This window comes from Dermacentor variabilis, chromosome 5, assembly GCF_050947875.1.
Source record: "Dermacentor variabilis isolate Ectoservices chromosome 5, ASM5094787v1, whole genome shotgun sequence".
Classification (NCBI taxonomy): domain Eukaryota; kingdom Metazoa; phylum Arthropoda; class Arachnida; order Ixodida; family Ixodidae; genus Dermacentor; species Dermacentor variabilis.
The window spans coordinates 4,489,309-4,504,811 of NC_134572.1; the positions used below are offsets into that span (position 1 = coordinate 4,489,309).

The window sequence follows — 15,503 nt, forward strand, 5'->3', positions numbered from 1 at the left end:
TTTCTTACGCTGGAAAGTCACGGCGCCGGGAAATAGTTCGCACAGCAGCGCACGGTTCCGTTTATCTTGCGTCAAGAATAACGTTTAAACAATGTACGGCATTTTCTTGTCACGCGCACTCCGTGTCTTTCTCGTCAGAAACTTATTCTGGCGTCCTCTATATTTTTTCGGACAGATCGACCTGCAGAACCACACGCACGTCACAGGCGTGATACTGCAAGGTATGAACACGCCTGTCAAGAGTGGCTACATCATGGCCTTCCAGCTGACCTTCAGCAACGACAGCATTTACTGGACGTCGGAGGAACAGCCCGTGGGCCACCGAAAGGTCAGCGCGTTCAAGCGGTGTCGGCAAGCGCAGTCAGCAGTTTGATTCTATCCAGGCCACGTTAGTTTAACGGTTGTTCAGGGAAAATGCCAATGCAAACGAAACAGGTGTTTTCTTCGGTGGTCGGGTAAATGTCTCCTAGTGCGCCGCAGGGCACAAGGCCTGCGTTCGCAGTTATAAGAGACGCGTGACGTCACGAACGCAACTGCTCACCGTTATGGTTCTCCAACATGGTGCGGGTCAATAGTTTTTAGCGCAAAGAAACGTACGACAAAGGCGCACAGGACAGAGCGCTTCTCTCGTGTCGTGCGTTTCCTTGCGCTAAATGCTATGAACGTGCAGTAAGAACTAGCCCACCAGTCTTTTGTTGCCTAGGAGGGCCTCAGTGTGTCATGTTCACTGCCGCGGGTAACCTTGCTCGGGACCAACTGGTGGGCTAGTTGTTTATATATGTCTACTCGATCACAGCGCGCAATAAATCGACAGGGACCGACAGATTGAAGACATCACAAAGCGATCTCTTTGTGGCGTCTTTGCTCCGTTTAAAATGGCGCTTAAAATGACGTCAGTGCAAGCTATCTATTTATAACACGCGCTTCCTGCATGGTCTTCTTGTAGGCGCCCGTCGCTGGTTTTCTACGCGCAACAGAGCTCCAGCAGGAGTAAACGAACGTCTCGCACGTAGTGCGAGCAATCGTAGAAATAAAAGACAGAAATGAAAATAAGAAATCGACGGCCTCGTTGACAGACGCGCTTACGGGACGCGCCGCACGCAGGTGTACGAGTGCCAGCAGTGCGAGCTGTCCACGTTCAACGCCGACCAGGCCGTGCGCTACAACCTGCTGCGCAGCATCGTCGCGCGCTACGTCAAGCTGCAGGTGCTGCGCTGGAAGCGGGCTCCCTGCCTGCGCCTCGAGCTGGTCGGCTGCCGGTCGCAGGGTGCGCGCATTGTTTGCAGCGGGGCCTTCTGCCGGGTGTCGAGCGTAAGATCGCCTACTTGGGCGAGCTTTCCGAAACCGTGACCCCGAGACGGGTCTGTATACGAACGGCAGTCCGCGCATTCGTTCGTGTAAGTTCGCAAACGGGAAGCTATAGCGTGTCACACGTGTGTGTTTGCATTTGTAACACACGATACGGCAGTACAAGCGCTACGATGGGTTTAAATTGTTGGACACAGGTTTCACGAGGCGCCATCTACAAATTGCCTCTCTGCGAAATAAAATTCGATGCTTCAAAGGAAAAGAATTAATCGAACATGGAATTGCGAAGGGCGACGTGGGGATTGACGTGGCCTTAATAAAATAAGCACTAGAGACTTCTAGCTTTCGTTGTCGTTACGTTCTGACCGATTACACAGGTCGTTTCGACGGCGCGACATAGGCGAACCACACGAGTTTCGGTTAGCACGTACGCTTGAGTAATTAAAATGTGCCCTTCTCGCTGCCACAGAGCCGGCATTGCGCGAGATTAACCGACCGCGTCAAAGTGTTTGCTTGCGTGACCATCGCAAATTGTATGGAACGGGCAAAAAAGAAAAAAGAAAAGTGGCACTTTGTTGCGCTCTGTGGTGCCACGTAACGCGAGCGAAAGATAACAGAAGGCAAGGGCGCACTGCCGCCGGCGTGAAACGGGAAACGACGACAGCGCGCGACGAAGACGCGTCGGCCCGGCCGTCTTCTGTCGCTCCCGTGCCGGCAACGAACCGTCGCCATAGCTCGACGACTTCGGAATGAGGCCCTGTGAAATTGTACCTTGCGCCGATGGTTAAGCTCGTACCGTATAGGGAAATGTGTTTCGATTTACGCACGTACACTGGATCGCCCAACAGACTAACGCTACGAGGGCGCCCGCGAGAACGCGTGCAGGATGGCACAGCACGCATATCCCGTCTCTCTCTATCTCGTTCATCGTAAGAAAAAAAAAAAAACTCGTCGACATACGAGAGACATGCGCACTTTCGGGTGGTGCAAGCGCGCTTCGCAGGGCCCTCGACATTGAAGTTCGTACTGTTTTCCTCTTTGCGCACGGTATCGCCATTGCTAACGGCGGATGGGAATATAAAATTTTCCAACGACCTCGTCTCTTCTTCGCGTCCTGCTGACGTCACAAGTCGGTCGCGCTCTCGCCGGCTCCGAGGCGAGGCACGTGCATTGCCGCGCTCCGCGGCAGCCGTCCCTCGGAGCCCCTCTGTCGTCGTAAAACGGAGGGCCGCGCTGCGCCCACTCAGTCAGCGTTCGCGTCTGTTCCCGCCGCTTTTCCCCGCTCTCGGGGGCACGTATTCCAGCAGCGACCGCGATGACGACACCCTTGCTCGGCTCAGGCAGCGACGCCGTGCCTGCACGTGCGCTTGTGGGTGGAGGTGTCGTTCACTCTCGAGAGGAAGCTTTAGCTCGGGCCCAACTCCGGCGCGGCCTATTCAAATACATGTAAAACGTTTCTCTGAGATAACCCTTGGACCGATTTTTATTAAATTTGTTGCATTTGAGAGAAAAATTCTAGTGGCTGTTGGAAGCGGAATTTCGATTTAGGGCTTGACTATTGTTAAAAAGATTTTCAAAAGTTCAAAAGTTTGAAAAAATATAGAAGCACGAAGTTTACAAACTAATAGCTCTGCATCAAGAACAGATATCGCGATTCTGTAAACGGCATCCATCAGAGCATTCAAAGCGGACAAATTCGATATGTCATTTTACATCTTACGGACATCTTACATCTTTTTGCGCTTAACAAAGTATTCATGGATTCGCACCAACTAGCCCGCCAACGCATTGTGCTGAACTACGGGAATTTGTTATGTTGGTTACAAGGGTTCTGCAAAAGCTGTATTTCCATGTTACTAAATTTTTTTATGTTCATGTGTAACATATCGATTTTGTCCGCTTTAGATGTACTATTAGATGCAATTAATAGAATTGTATTATCGTTTATCGTTGTTGAGTTAGAGAGTTGTAAACTTGATAGTTTATTTTCTTGAAAATTTTCGATTTTTGCCAATTTTTTAATTAAAATAATTGACGACCTAACTCAAAAATTCGAAACCAACAGTCACTAGATTTTAAGTTATTCTTTTAAATGCAACAAACCTCGTCAAATTTGGTGCAGTGGTTGCCGAGAAAAACGAATTCCCCTTTTACATGTATTTAGATAGAAGCACCCTAAGACTCTACGTTGGGGTCCCAATGCCGCCGACTTGTGTCTCGGCGGGATTTAGCAAACCACCCCCCGCGCGGCATTTTACGTATGGCTTCGTGTGTTTCGCGTTACGGCCTTCTTTCTTGTCGTATGCACGCGAAACGCAGAACATTGCACGTGTGAACCACATCTAGGAGATATCGGAATACTAGGAAACAAGCAGGGACGCCTTGCCGGAAAACTGTTCCAAGGCATATCTTCACCCCCAAGGAAAGGTATCTGTCGTTGAGTAACTGTCCTGTATTAAAAAAAAATGCGACAAACTTGATATGAGAAACTTTCGTCCAATACCTGTCCTAATTTTCTTTCAGGGGTCTTCGGAGGATTACATTAAGACTGTTGTTTTCATTCTGTGTCAACGATAGCTTAATTACAAGCTCGCAATACGTTTTCAGAAAAATAAGCCAACAGAGTTGGCTTCTCTCAACACAAAAATGGTCGTTCTGCAAAACTTAGCAAGCCTAATACAATGCATATTTGTAAATTTCACGCATGCATTTGAACGTATGAGTTTTCTGTTTAATGAGCTCAACGGGTATGAAATATGAGCACTTCCGCTTGAATTACCTAATTCGTATCTCGACAAAACATGCGAGTCCGCATCAATTAATCGCATAAGTTCCCAACAAAATGAACTAGTTTTCTGCTTACCACGTGGCGATATTCTGGAGCCTTCTTAATATTTATATCAGTGACATGGAATCTATCGCGCAGCAAAATTTGTAATGTGTGTTGGGGACGCCAGCACATTTATATCCTCACAGTTGCACTCTGATTTAATTAATATGTGTAGCGACGCCCTAGCATGATAAGCTTTATGATCTAAACAAAACCACCTCACAAGAAATTCAAGCAAAACAAAAAAAAAAGCCATTTTCTCTCTCGTACAGGAGGCGCACACGTCTTTTCAGCTCACGCTTCGCTATTAACGCCCATTGAAAAGGCCGACAAGCGTTGGGCGCCTATCCCTGGTGTGCGTTCCAGCGGGTTCGACACATTAGTTTTCTGCTTCGCAAATTGTGTCAGGTCACTGGAGCTTTAAGCTACGTTCTCCGCATCACCATTAAGTTACTTACGTATAACTGCTTATTGCCTTCTCGCAATAATTGCTGTTATGGGGTACAACCACTCCGCGGGTACAACAAATGAGCGCAAGTTAATCGAATTGCTACTAACACACAAGCGAACCTTACCCGCCATTGCTCGTGCGCCGTAGAAGGCGCATACTGAATGCTTATTTCTTAAGTTCAATATTTCTAAATTCATTGAGATATACACAAGCGGACTTTTGCGTAACTTTGAAACTCAACTATTTAGTGATTTCAATTCCTCGTATTCAGAAATACTGGCGTACTCGTAGTAGCGTTTCCTTATATCTATTGAATGTCGCGTTGGTGTCTGTACTTGTCCTTGAATATGGCGTAGTTTGTTGTAATTTCAGTTCAACTTCCCTGTAGTTTATGTACAGTGTGCAGAAAGAGTCACGAGTGCTGTATGTGGAATGTATAATATGATACATAATTTTTAGACACATTGCGAGTGTACTCGTAGAGGTGTATTTAGTTTGTATTTGTGATAGTGTCACAACGTAATTATTGTAATAATAGTCGTGTTACAGAATGTGAATTTTGGTAACGTTGTTGTCAAGTTCGTGTTGTCGAGGGTGCACAAGCCCTTCAAACCGCTTGTGCGCGTTTTTTTTTTTCTTTCTTAGCCTCTTTCACATTTACAAAATATAAACGCAAATAAGTAAAGTGAGAAATGCAACAAATTTTGCTCTGATCGCTTCAGCGGTTGTCCTATAAGAGTTGTGCATATCACGTGTACTTGAATAGGAAAATCGTAGTCGGAACCCAATGTTAAATGTTTCTGTTCGAGTGAACATCTCCCACAAGCACACGTGTAGGTACGGCATCATTGCCTGACGGCATAAGCCGAGCAAGGGTGCCGTCATTGCAGTCGCTGCTGGAATGCGCTTCACCAAGAGCGCGCTCGTCGGTAACAAGAAAAGCGGCGATTGGCGGGAAAAACAGACTCGCCGTCTTTCCGTGCGCAGTGAACTGCGGCGCGGTGCTGGAGGCCCCCGAGGGCTCGATAGCGTCGCCCAGCCACCCGTTCTACTACGGCCAGGACAAGAGCTGCTGGTGGAAGATCCTGCCCCCTGCCGGCAAGCACGTGTGGCTCAGCTTCGTCATCTTCGACCTCGCGCGCAGGGAAGCGCCCTCTCGCGCAGGCCAGTGCCAGGTACGCATTGCTGCGCGCGCGAGCATGCGGTGCGTGCTAAAACCCCTTATACTTCGTAAAGTAGCGACACTCTCCTCCTCCGCCTTCACTCCTCGTTTCTCCTCTCTTTCACGCTCCCTTCTCGACCGTTCCGCCGCCTACACTGCTCGAGCGTAGCAACGGCGCCAACATGCGCTCCTCTCCATTCCGTAGATGCTTGTCGAGCAAAAATGGCGCTGATGCACGGCGCGAGGGCCCACGTGACGCTATTAGGCCAATAGCGACGCGGCCTCGGCCAGACCGCGCGAGGAGCAGGCGGCATTCTTCAAAGCGTGGCACTACTTTACGAAGTTTAAGGGGTTTTAGTGAGTGCAGCTGGCGTCGTCGTGTGTTCCGTGTCCCGTTCTTCGATCCCGTCGCGCACCGGTCGGTATATGTCCCAGCGGGCGGCACAACGGTGTGCGAGCCAGTCGCGGGCGTCGAAAAGAATGGGACGCGAAACGGAAATTTTGGCTCTTGCGTCGCCGCTTTCGGGCGTCTTCTTGTGTTTGTGTGCCCACCACGGAGTAAGATTGACGAGAGTGCCGATTCGATTGATAAGGCGTTCCAAATGGGTCCTGGCGAACCAGCTGCTTCGTGGCTCAAATCATAGGTGGCGTGGAAATGCATACTGAAGAAGTTTGCGCGGAGACACGAGGACAAGCTGAGAAAAGGCAACGGCCAGGCGCTAATTCACAACTCAAGTTTATTTCAAGCGCATACACGAATATATAGGAAAACCGAAACCGAACAAAACGAGGCTATCATATTGAACATCGCGTGTAATTACCACGTGTACCTGATTGAGTTTGCCAAGAACCGTAACTCCCTATCAGAGAAGCGGACGGAAGTCTTACTGACGCAACTACCTCCGGTGATACGCATATGGAAGGCTTCCATGAGCGCTCGCACGAGTTGAACCCTGTGCATGAATGTTGTTTTGTCGAAGAGCGGTGTGTATTGGGGGATCTTTTTCTTAACCTTCTTGCCACACGTGCGGCAATGTTTTGGGAGGTTATCAAGGGAATCTCCTCCAAGTAATCTTCGACGTTCTCCTAATCTTTCACTAACGCCTGCTCCGGTTCGGCGGGTGTACAGTGCGCCGCAGGATAGCGGCAACTTGTAGACGACTCCCCTGGCACGATGAACGAGTGTGCTTGGTGCTGCAGTCTTTTTTTTTTTCTGCCGCCTTCGAACAGATTGCTGTCAACTTTTGAGGCGCGTAAAACACTGTCGGAGTGTTGTAACGCCCTGCTACATTCTTAATGTGAAATGTGCCAATTTGTGCACGTACGGTATAAGGGCAACATTTCGACGGTCTGTTTCCTGGAGCTTGGGTCGCGGCCCTGCCTTGCTCCGCCTTGCCAGTCTCCCACAAGCTTCCAAAATTACATGTTGACGGTACCCACCCCCTTTCAGCCTCTCCAACTGGGGCGCAACGCTTTCATTGATTATTTGTGCGCAAGACTTGGAGATGACCGCTTTAAGACGAAGTGGCTATCCCGTTGTTTATGATTTTCGAGTGGCCGGATCAGTAATCTAGCAAGGCTTTTTTTGCCTTAGGAAGATGTGCCCAACGTACATGTTTGAGGCGAAGATGCAAAGACAGTTTCTAAGCACAGCAGAAATACCTAGAGACGGAAAGCTCTAGTTCCTAGACCTGTCTTTCTAGACCTAGACCTGCCTTCACACTCTCTAAGCACCTGTTCAGGCTTCCCAATCTACTGAAGGTGAACGCGTGCATTTTGTGAATTATTTTTAAGCGGTGCCTTGTCTGTGCACAAACTAGCATAATACGTGTGGTACCTGGTGGACATATATACAAACCCAACGCTCTGTATAGATGCTGAACAAGCGGAGGCACAAATTGATAAAATGGTAGCCGTGAGAATGAAGGCTATAAATCCGAATGGTTAGACATTTCATTTGTCCCGCCGTGTGACGCCTCTTTTGATGCAAATACTCTGATTTATCTTATTTGAGCAATAACTGCATGTTCCGCTAATTGATGTAAAATACAGGAAATCAATACTTGCGTTTTTTAATTGTTTACTGCAAGTGTTTGTCTCATTGTATGCTAAATTTATTTAGTGCGATCGGCAGTTGTGCGTTCTAAGATTGACGTGATGTGTAGTATATCTTGATTCAGTGATGGCATATCTTGTTCCCCTGCGAACAAAGTCGTGTAATTGTACGTATCCAGTAGCGCAGCTCTTATATTTTTCTTTCTTTCTTTTACGTCTTAGTCCTTTCTCTGTCACCGTAGAAAACAGAAATATCAGTTCTCATAGTGCATTACCTACCATTGCTCCCAATAAAAGGGCAGCACCAACTGTCTTGTCAAGCTTTTGTTGATAATCTCCTGTCTCTTGACCTGCTCATGCTAAACTTGACCTCTTACTGTGTCTTTCCAAGAACCGAGCAACGGACTTAATACAGCCGTGCGCTAAGCAGTCCTCAAATTCGACAGGCACGCAGTGTAAGAATGCTCGAGCACGGAATTTCGGGCCCTCGCCAGGTGATTGAAATTGATCTCGTAACATCTCTGCTGCTTCGAGACCTCAGTGCCCGCCAGTCAGTCGAGCGTAGCTACCACGCTGCTGTCCCCCCTCCCCCCAACAGGACCAACTGCTGCTGTGCCCTGGCCGCGACACCAACAGCAACTGCTCCGACTCGATCCTGTCGCCCGACGGTCAGACCTTCCCCAAGGAGATCATCTCCAACGGCCCCATGGAGATTCACCTCAAGACGTGCTTCCGCTACTCGCTCAGCAGGTTCAGCGGATTCTACGCCACCTACAAGTTCACCGGTATGCATTCCGCGATTGGTTTCGCCTACCGCGTTCACACATCGTCATCGGGGCATGAGTGACGCCAGCGTGATAGGTATAAATACCGCATTGTCGCTTCAATTTTATCCTTGATCGTGTACAGTCGACGATGTGAAGTATTGGAAAAGCATTCGAAAATTCGTATTTTCAAAAAGGGACAATTGGAATCGAGAACCTAATCGAATAGAACGATGCTCGATTCGTTAATTGAAAGTTATCAATATTGTCATACCCCTAATATATACATTTACCATATAGTTAAACTAAAGGCTGAGAGCGCAAAAACAACTTGAGGACTGCTGGCTGGTCATTCCGAAGGGAATATGAGTTTTCCGTCTCGCGTATAGTAACATTCACCCGTAAAATACCTGCCGTATAGTTCGCGTGCTGGTGCGTTTGTCTACATTAAGCCATGACACTGTGAAGCCGTAGAGAGATGCATGCTTTCACGACACGCTGGAGATCGCCTGCAGCATGCTACTCCAGGTTCTGGTACAGATTATTGATATTTATAGTACATATACACGCAGTGATCACATAGACACACAGACAGCAATACAACTCCACCAGTCACCTGCACCGGGGATGCCAATTCGTGACGGGGCGCTTTTCTTATGGCCGCTCTCCGCGCTTAGCTGCGCGCACAGCGGAGCACTTCCCTCCGGGGGCGAGCCAAACGCGCCCGCCTGCAGGTGCCGCGCAGTCCGCCGGCGCGTCCCGCAGAATCGCTCTTCTGCAGTCTTCCCATTTGCGCGCGCATGTCCCAGCTGAAGTTATAACGAAACTGTTAACGTTAAAAAAAAAAGCCAGACGAAGAAGAAAGACGCTGCGGCGCCTTGTCGCGCGCCTATATACCCGCTCGGTTGTGACACTCGGCGCACGCAGACTGTCCGGGCTGCGGCATGGGCGACTACCACTGCGCGGAGGTGCACGTGTGCGACGCGCACTGCGGCCACGTCTTCTCGATCGACTACCCGAAGCCGTACGTGAACAACCACCGTTGCGCGTGGCTCATCGTGGCCCCGCCGTCGCACTACATCAACGTCACGTTCGAGGACTTCGACCTGCCGAGCGCCGAGCACTGCGCGTCCGACTACCTGGAGTTCTACGACGGTCGGGACCAGGAGCAGGAGAACCTCATCGGCGAGTATGCCGCCTCTTCCGCGCGCGCGGGGAGACTCCTCCGGAACGGGCCGCGCGAAGCTTCCCAGTGAGCTCGAGGAGGTCGCTTCTTATTCTTACATACGAGGCGGAGGTTAGCCAGGTTAACGGTCGGCTAAACTGGGCGACGGACTGCAGAGTGCTGTTCGCCGCACAGCGCCGGTTGGCCCAGGCCGAGGGTGCAGTGTTTCACCATCGTAGCTGTAGGCCTAGCGAAACGTGAATATATTTTAAAACGATCGGAGTCGTTCACTACGTAGTCATCGTTAATTTCGTAAAATACCTCTCCTCGTTTGCTTTTCCCCTACTTGCTACGAAATAGGGGTTCCGCGGCAGTTGTGGAAAGCTGTGTTGCTCTCCTCGAAAAGCTCCACTGCACCCCGGAGCCAAGCGTGCGAGCGGGACGATATTGTCGCGTTGTCTTGGCGGTGAAGAATGAGGGTGAGCCAAGTTCACTCTTTATTCGAGGCGTGACGACATAGTACAAATAATCACTTCCCTCGAACAAGGGTGCGTGAGGGCGTTAATTAATTAAATTAAGTTATGGGGTTCTACGTGCCGAAACCATGGTCTCACTGTGAGGCACCACCTGGGCTTCTTTAACGCGCGCGTAAGTGCACGGGCGTTTTGGCATTTCGCCCCCATCGAAATGCGCCCGTCGTAGCCGAGATTTGATCCCTCAACGTCGTGCTCAACAGCCCAACACCGTAGTCATAAGCAACCACGGCGGGTAACAGGAAATTTGGTAAATATCGAACGCATATATATATATATATATATATATATATATATATATATATATATATATATATGTATATATATTCTCGGCTACGGCGGGCGCATTTCGATGGGGGCGAAATGCCAAAACGCCCGTGCACTTACGCGCGCGTTAAAGAAGCCCAGGTGGTGCCTCACAGTGAGACCATGGTTTCGGCACGTAGAACCCCATAACTTAATTTAATTAATTAACGCCCGCACGCATCCTTGTTCGAAGGAAGTGATTATTTGTACTATGTCGACACGCCTCGAATAAAGAGTGAACTTGGCTCACGCCCATATATATATATATATATATATATATATATATATATATATATATAGCCGTGACGCCTGCGGCACAAAGGACCTTCCACGTCCGCCGCCAAGGTCTGTGAGTGGTGGCGCTGGCTAACACTCCCAGGGTTCTACAAAGGAACATAAATACCCAAGAAAGTGGACGGGGAAATGGCACTGTGGTAGCTCAATTGGTAGATCATCGCACGCGAAATGCGAAGTTTGTGGGATCGTTCCTCACCTGCGGCAAGTTGTTTTTTCATCCACTGTCATTTCCATTAACTTATCGTTTCTTTATTTCATTTATTAAGCACAAGCAATTTCCCCTATGTTTTCCTTGGTGTCAGTGTTTGTTGCCTTCTCGTGATATATATATATATATATATATATATATATATATATATATATATATATATATATATATATATATATATATATATATATATATATATGTGTGTGTGTGTGTGTGTGTGTGTGTGTGTGTGTGTGTGTGTGTGTGTGTGTGTGTGTGTGTTTGTTTTCCGAAAGGTTAAATTTATTAAAAGACGCTTCAGCTAAGCCAGGTAGAGCAGTGGAAATTTGGCTTTCCTTCTCTCTTTTCAAAACTGACGCCCGAGAGATCGCCATTGCATGCAAACGACGACTAATGACAGGCCCCCGAACTGTTGTGCCTTTCACTTTTGCGTCCTCACTGAGGTGTAGTTATGTGCAGCAACAGGTACAAGTACCACTATTTGAAGATTTACACACCAAAATAGCGTACCTTGAAACTGATTTTTCAAACTTCTCCAAGCAGAGTTACGAAAATTTCGATGCAAATTCTCTGCGAGGACAAAAAAAGAAAGAAAGGTTGGGCATTGCGTAGTAAGACAAACAGTAAACAAACTTCAACAAAATATTGAAAACATTCAGGCTTTCCTAGTTTTGCACATTGCTTAACTTAAACAGAAAAAAGGATTTTACATTCAGCTTGTAACTCTAGGGAGGTCTTAATATTCAGTTACCAACTTCATGACACAGTCGCTGGCACATATTTCAATCGCCCGGTAATTCGACAAATAAACGCACACCTTCACTGCCGCTTCAATGGCTCGCTGGCCATGGCGTTCTGCTGCCGTCGCGGCCGCTGAGGCGTCCCACCGTCGGCACGAACTGACTGCTTCAGCTGAATGCACAAAGCCGACGACAGCGCTTACAGCGGGCGGTGCGTCGCAGGCCGCTACTGCAACAACTCGATGCCCCCGCGCAACGTGGTCTCCAGCTGGAACACGCTGTCCGTCGTCTTCTCCACGGACGGCAAAGGCGCGGGGCGCGGGTTCGCCCTGTCCTACCGGTCGCTCAGTTTCCAGCTGCCGGCGGACCTCAACCAGCTTTACTTCGACAGTAAGTGATGTGTGTGTATGCACGGAAACACGTTGGCTGGGACAGCCCAGAAAGTGCTAGCATATATTATCGTCACTTTGCGTTTAGTTGCTGGCGATTCACAAAATGTTACCGTAAATGGCCTTTCTCCAGTATACAAAGTTTTCGGAAATCCTTAAAAGAACTTGCTGGGGCCTCGTTTGTGTGCACACTTATCGCCTATATACGAACATACTCGCAGCGGGAAAAGAAAGATAGCGCAAGGAACACTGTTCATATACTACGGCGGCTTTTCCAGCTAAAAAGAAAAACAACCCACCATTTACTTTTTCCTGCACTTTATTAGTGGGCTGTGCCCATCATTTCGTGCAGTTTTCTGCCGTCTCTGAACGAACGCAATGCGACCCCTGGCAGCCTTACTCGGTGCGCAGACTACGCGCGGCCTCTTTCAGAAGCGAAGCTTTTCTTTGCGAACCTCGATGGGTTTTCGTGGCCGTGTGTGCTGCCGCGTGGCTGTTCTCTAGCCGAGTGGGCCAACCAATCACAGCGGAGGACGCGCGCGCCCGACGCCACCACTGCTGGGTTCCTTGCACCACCACCGGATGGCGCTCGCCTCCACGCATCCGCATGACATTACAGGAGCCTACGACAACGTAGGCCGCTACATATTGTGGGATATTCTGGAAGGGGACGGCTTAGGTGACGATTGTCTACAGCTTTTGAGAGAGATTTGCCTAGAAAATACCGTTTGCGTTGAATGGGACGGGGTGAGGAGCGAGGAGAAAGTTGATATCAACAAGGGACTGAAGCAGAGGTGCCTTTTGTCCCCACTGCTGTTTATGATGTACATGGTGAGGATGGAGAGGGCGCTAGAAGGAAGCAATATCGGCTTTAATCTTCCATACAAACAGGCGGGTACAGTAGTGGAGCAGCAACTTCCAGGTTTATTTTATGCGGTCGACATTGTGTTGCTAGCTAACAAGCAAAGTGATTTTCAACGTCTGGCTAATGTCTGTGGACAGGAAGGCAACAATTTAGGTTTGAAATTTAGTGTTAGAAAATCAGGCGTTATGGCATTCAATGAAAACAGTGAACAGACAGTGGCGATACAGGGCCAGGAAATACCTCGGCTAAGAGAATATAAATACCTTGGTATATGGATAAACGAAGGCAATAGATGTGTGGAAACACAGGAAAAAACAATAACAGTCAAGGGGAAGGGAAATGCAGCCATAATGAAGCACAGAGCGCTATGGGGATACAATAGGTACGGGGTCCTCCGAGGTATGTGGAAAGATGTAATGGTTCCAGGACTTACTTTTGGAAATTCGGTTGTTTGCTTTAAATCAGGGGTACAATCAGGACTCGATGGGAACCAAAGGTCAGTGGGACGCCTCGCATTGGGCGCTCACGGGAAGGCTACAAATGAAGCTGTGTAAGGTGATATGGGCAGGACTAGTTTTGAGGTCAGGGAAGCTCACAGTAATATTGATTATGAAGAACGACAGAAGAATATGGAACAAAGTAAATGGGCTGAGAGAATGTTGAGGTATCTGTACAGGAAAAACATTGAATCACAGTGAAGAAAAAGAACTAGGAAACCTACGAGCAAGTATATGGCCTGTATGGTGAGCAACACAGCAACAAAGAACGTCAAGCGCAAAGTCAGAGAGGCTGAACTAATCTCATGGGTGGCGGCAATAGAAAAGAAACCTGCCATGAGTAACTACTTAAGAGGAAAAAACGAAATCAGGAAAGAAACAATTTATGATAACTGCAAGGGAAGCTCATTAATTTTCGAAGCGAGATCGGTATGCCTTAGAACACGCACCTATAAAGCGAGATATAAGAAGGAAGAATAAGCATGTGCTTGCTGCGGTAACGCTAGATAAACTATGGAGCATGTTTTATTATAATGTGAAGACGTCTGCCCAGCGGTCGATTTAAGCACCACTGGCCTCCTTGTAGCCCTTGGGTTCAGCGAGAGCAGGGGTAAAGTAAACATGTCCGCAATAAGGATTAGTAAGAGGCGATTGGAGGATTGGTCGAAGAAAAGTAGGCAAACGTCAAAAAATGGAGACGTACAAAAGCACAGTTCGCAATAGGGGATCAGAAAATTTGGTTGTGGCAGTTCACAGTGGTTTTTTTTTTTATTGTTTAACCTAGGTAGGAGGTTGAAAGGGGACGCTCATATATCATCCGCCCATCTACGCCGGCGATCCTGCGCCGGCGAGAGACGCGCGAAAGCGCCGCCCCACGACCGGTGCGCGTCTCGCGTTTGTCGACCGTGGGCGGTTGCTCCCCGCGCCGTCCGCTTTGTCGCTGGTTGCCAAGAGACGCGCTCGCCGCTCTGAACAGTGAGAGCACGCGGACTCGAGCGTCGACTCTCTCGCTGTGTGCGGCTTCCAATTCGCTGGGCCTGCTGCATCTCTAACGAGACGCCCATTGCCATGCAGACCCGCAGGAGTGCCCGCAGCAGTGGAAGTTCTACAACGACCACTGCTACAACATGTACGAGGAGCCGGACCCGCTTCAGTGGTACGAGGCCGAGGCCAAGTGCGCCGCCTGGGGCAAGGGCCGCTCGGGGCACCTGGTCAGCATCCTGGACGAACGCGAGATGGCCATCATACACTACTTCCTCACCGACATTTGGAAGGCGCACAGGAAGTCGCTCTACATCGGTACGCCGGTCTTCTCGCCGTCTCCACCGACGGCAGAGTCCCGTGCGGTGCGCTCGCCCACCGGCGCTGCCAGTTTGCGCTCGGTCAGCCGCGTGCGATTGTGAGCGCGCATTCACTCCACGAAGTGGTTCCTTTAACTGAATGACGGATTTCGAGCAGAAGGGGTTCCACTGGTATCTTTCGCCTGCAACAAAACAAAGAACAGGTCTTCACAGCAAACCGAGCGGCTTGCGGCCCTCGCGCAATGAGGACCCACCGTGTAGGACGGGAACAATTAAAAAGGAGCTTAGCCCTGAGCATCTGTGAGCTGAGGCCTGGCATGCGAGTGCAGCGTGTCACAAAGCGATGCAGAGGCGTGTTCCCAAACGCCTTTCGAACACAGTGTAACACTCTGGCCGAGCACCGCAGGTGTAAAGGTTTTGCATGTCCTCCGAGATAACGGTGCGCTGCTGTCTTGCCTATCTGTGCCACAAAGTTTCATACAAGAATTTCGAGAGATAAATGTGACGCTAGTGTCTGAGCGGGAGCTGCAAGCGCAGTACTTCCACCAGCATGGGAATGACAGGCAGTACGCGGGTTTCTATGAGCTCCAAACGACAGTGTTAATTTTGTACCGGAACACCGGAAACACCGT

General features: G+C 49.2%; 1 protein-coding gene across 13 annotated transcripts in view; it reads left to right on the forward strand.

Moving 5' to 3' along the window:
• The window catches only part of LOC142582184 (uncharacterized), a 236,207-nt gene that overhangs the window by 159,394 nt on the left and 61,310 nt on the right, over nucleotides 1-15,503 (forward strand). For all 13 annotated transcript variants that reach the window (XR_012828386.1, XM_075691581.1, XM_075691587.1 and 10 more), the window contains 7 exons: nucleotides 176-328; nucleotides 1,105-1,267; nucleotides 5,577-5,764; nucleotides 8,405-8,591; nucleotides 9,498-9,755; nucleotides 12,042-12,209; nucleotides 14,645-14,869. Coding sequence is in view for 12 of the 13 variants with exons in the window: in XM_075691581.1 (XP_075547696.1) it covers nucleotides 176-328; nucleotides 1,105-1,267; nucleotides 5,577-5,764; nucleotides 8,405-8,591; nucleotides 9,498-9,755; nucleotides 12,042-12,209; nucleotides 14,645-14,869 (1,342 nt within the window). In the remaining variant the exon portion in view is untranslated. The remainder of the gene's footprint in view (nucleotides 1-175; nucleotides 329-1,104; nucleotides 1,268-5,576; nucleotides 5,765-8,404; nucleotides 8,592-9,497; nucleotides 9,756-12,041; nucleotides 12,210-14,644; nucleotides 14,870-15,503) is intronic.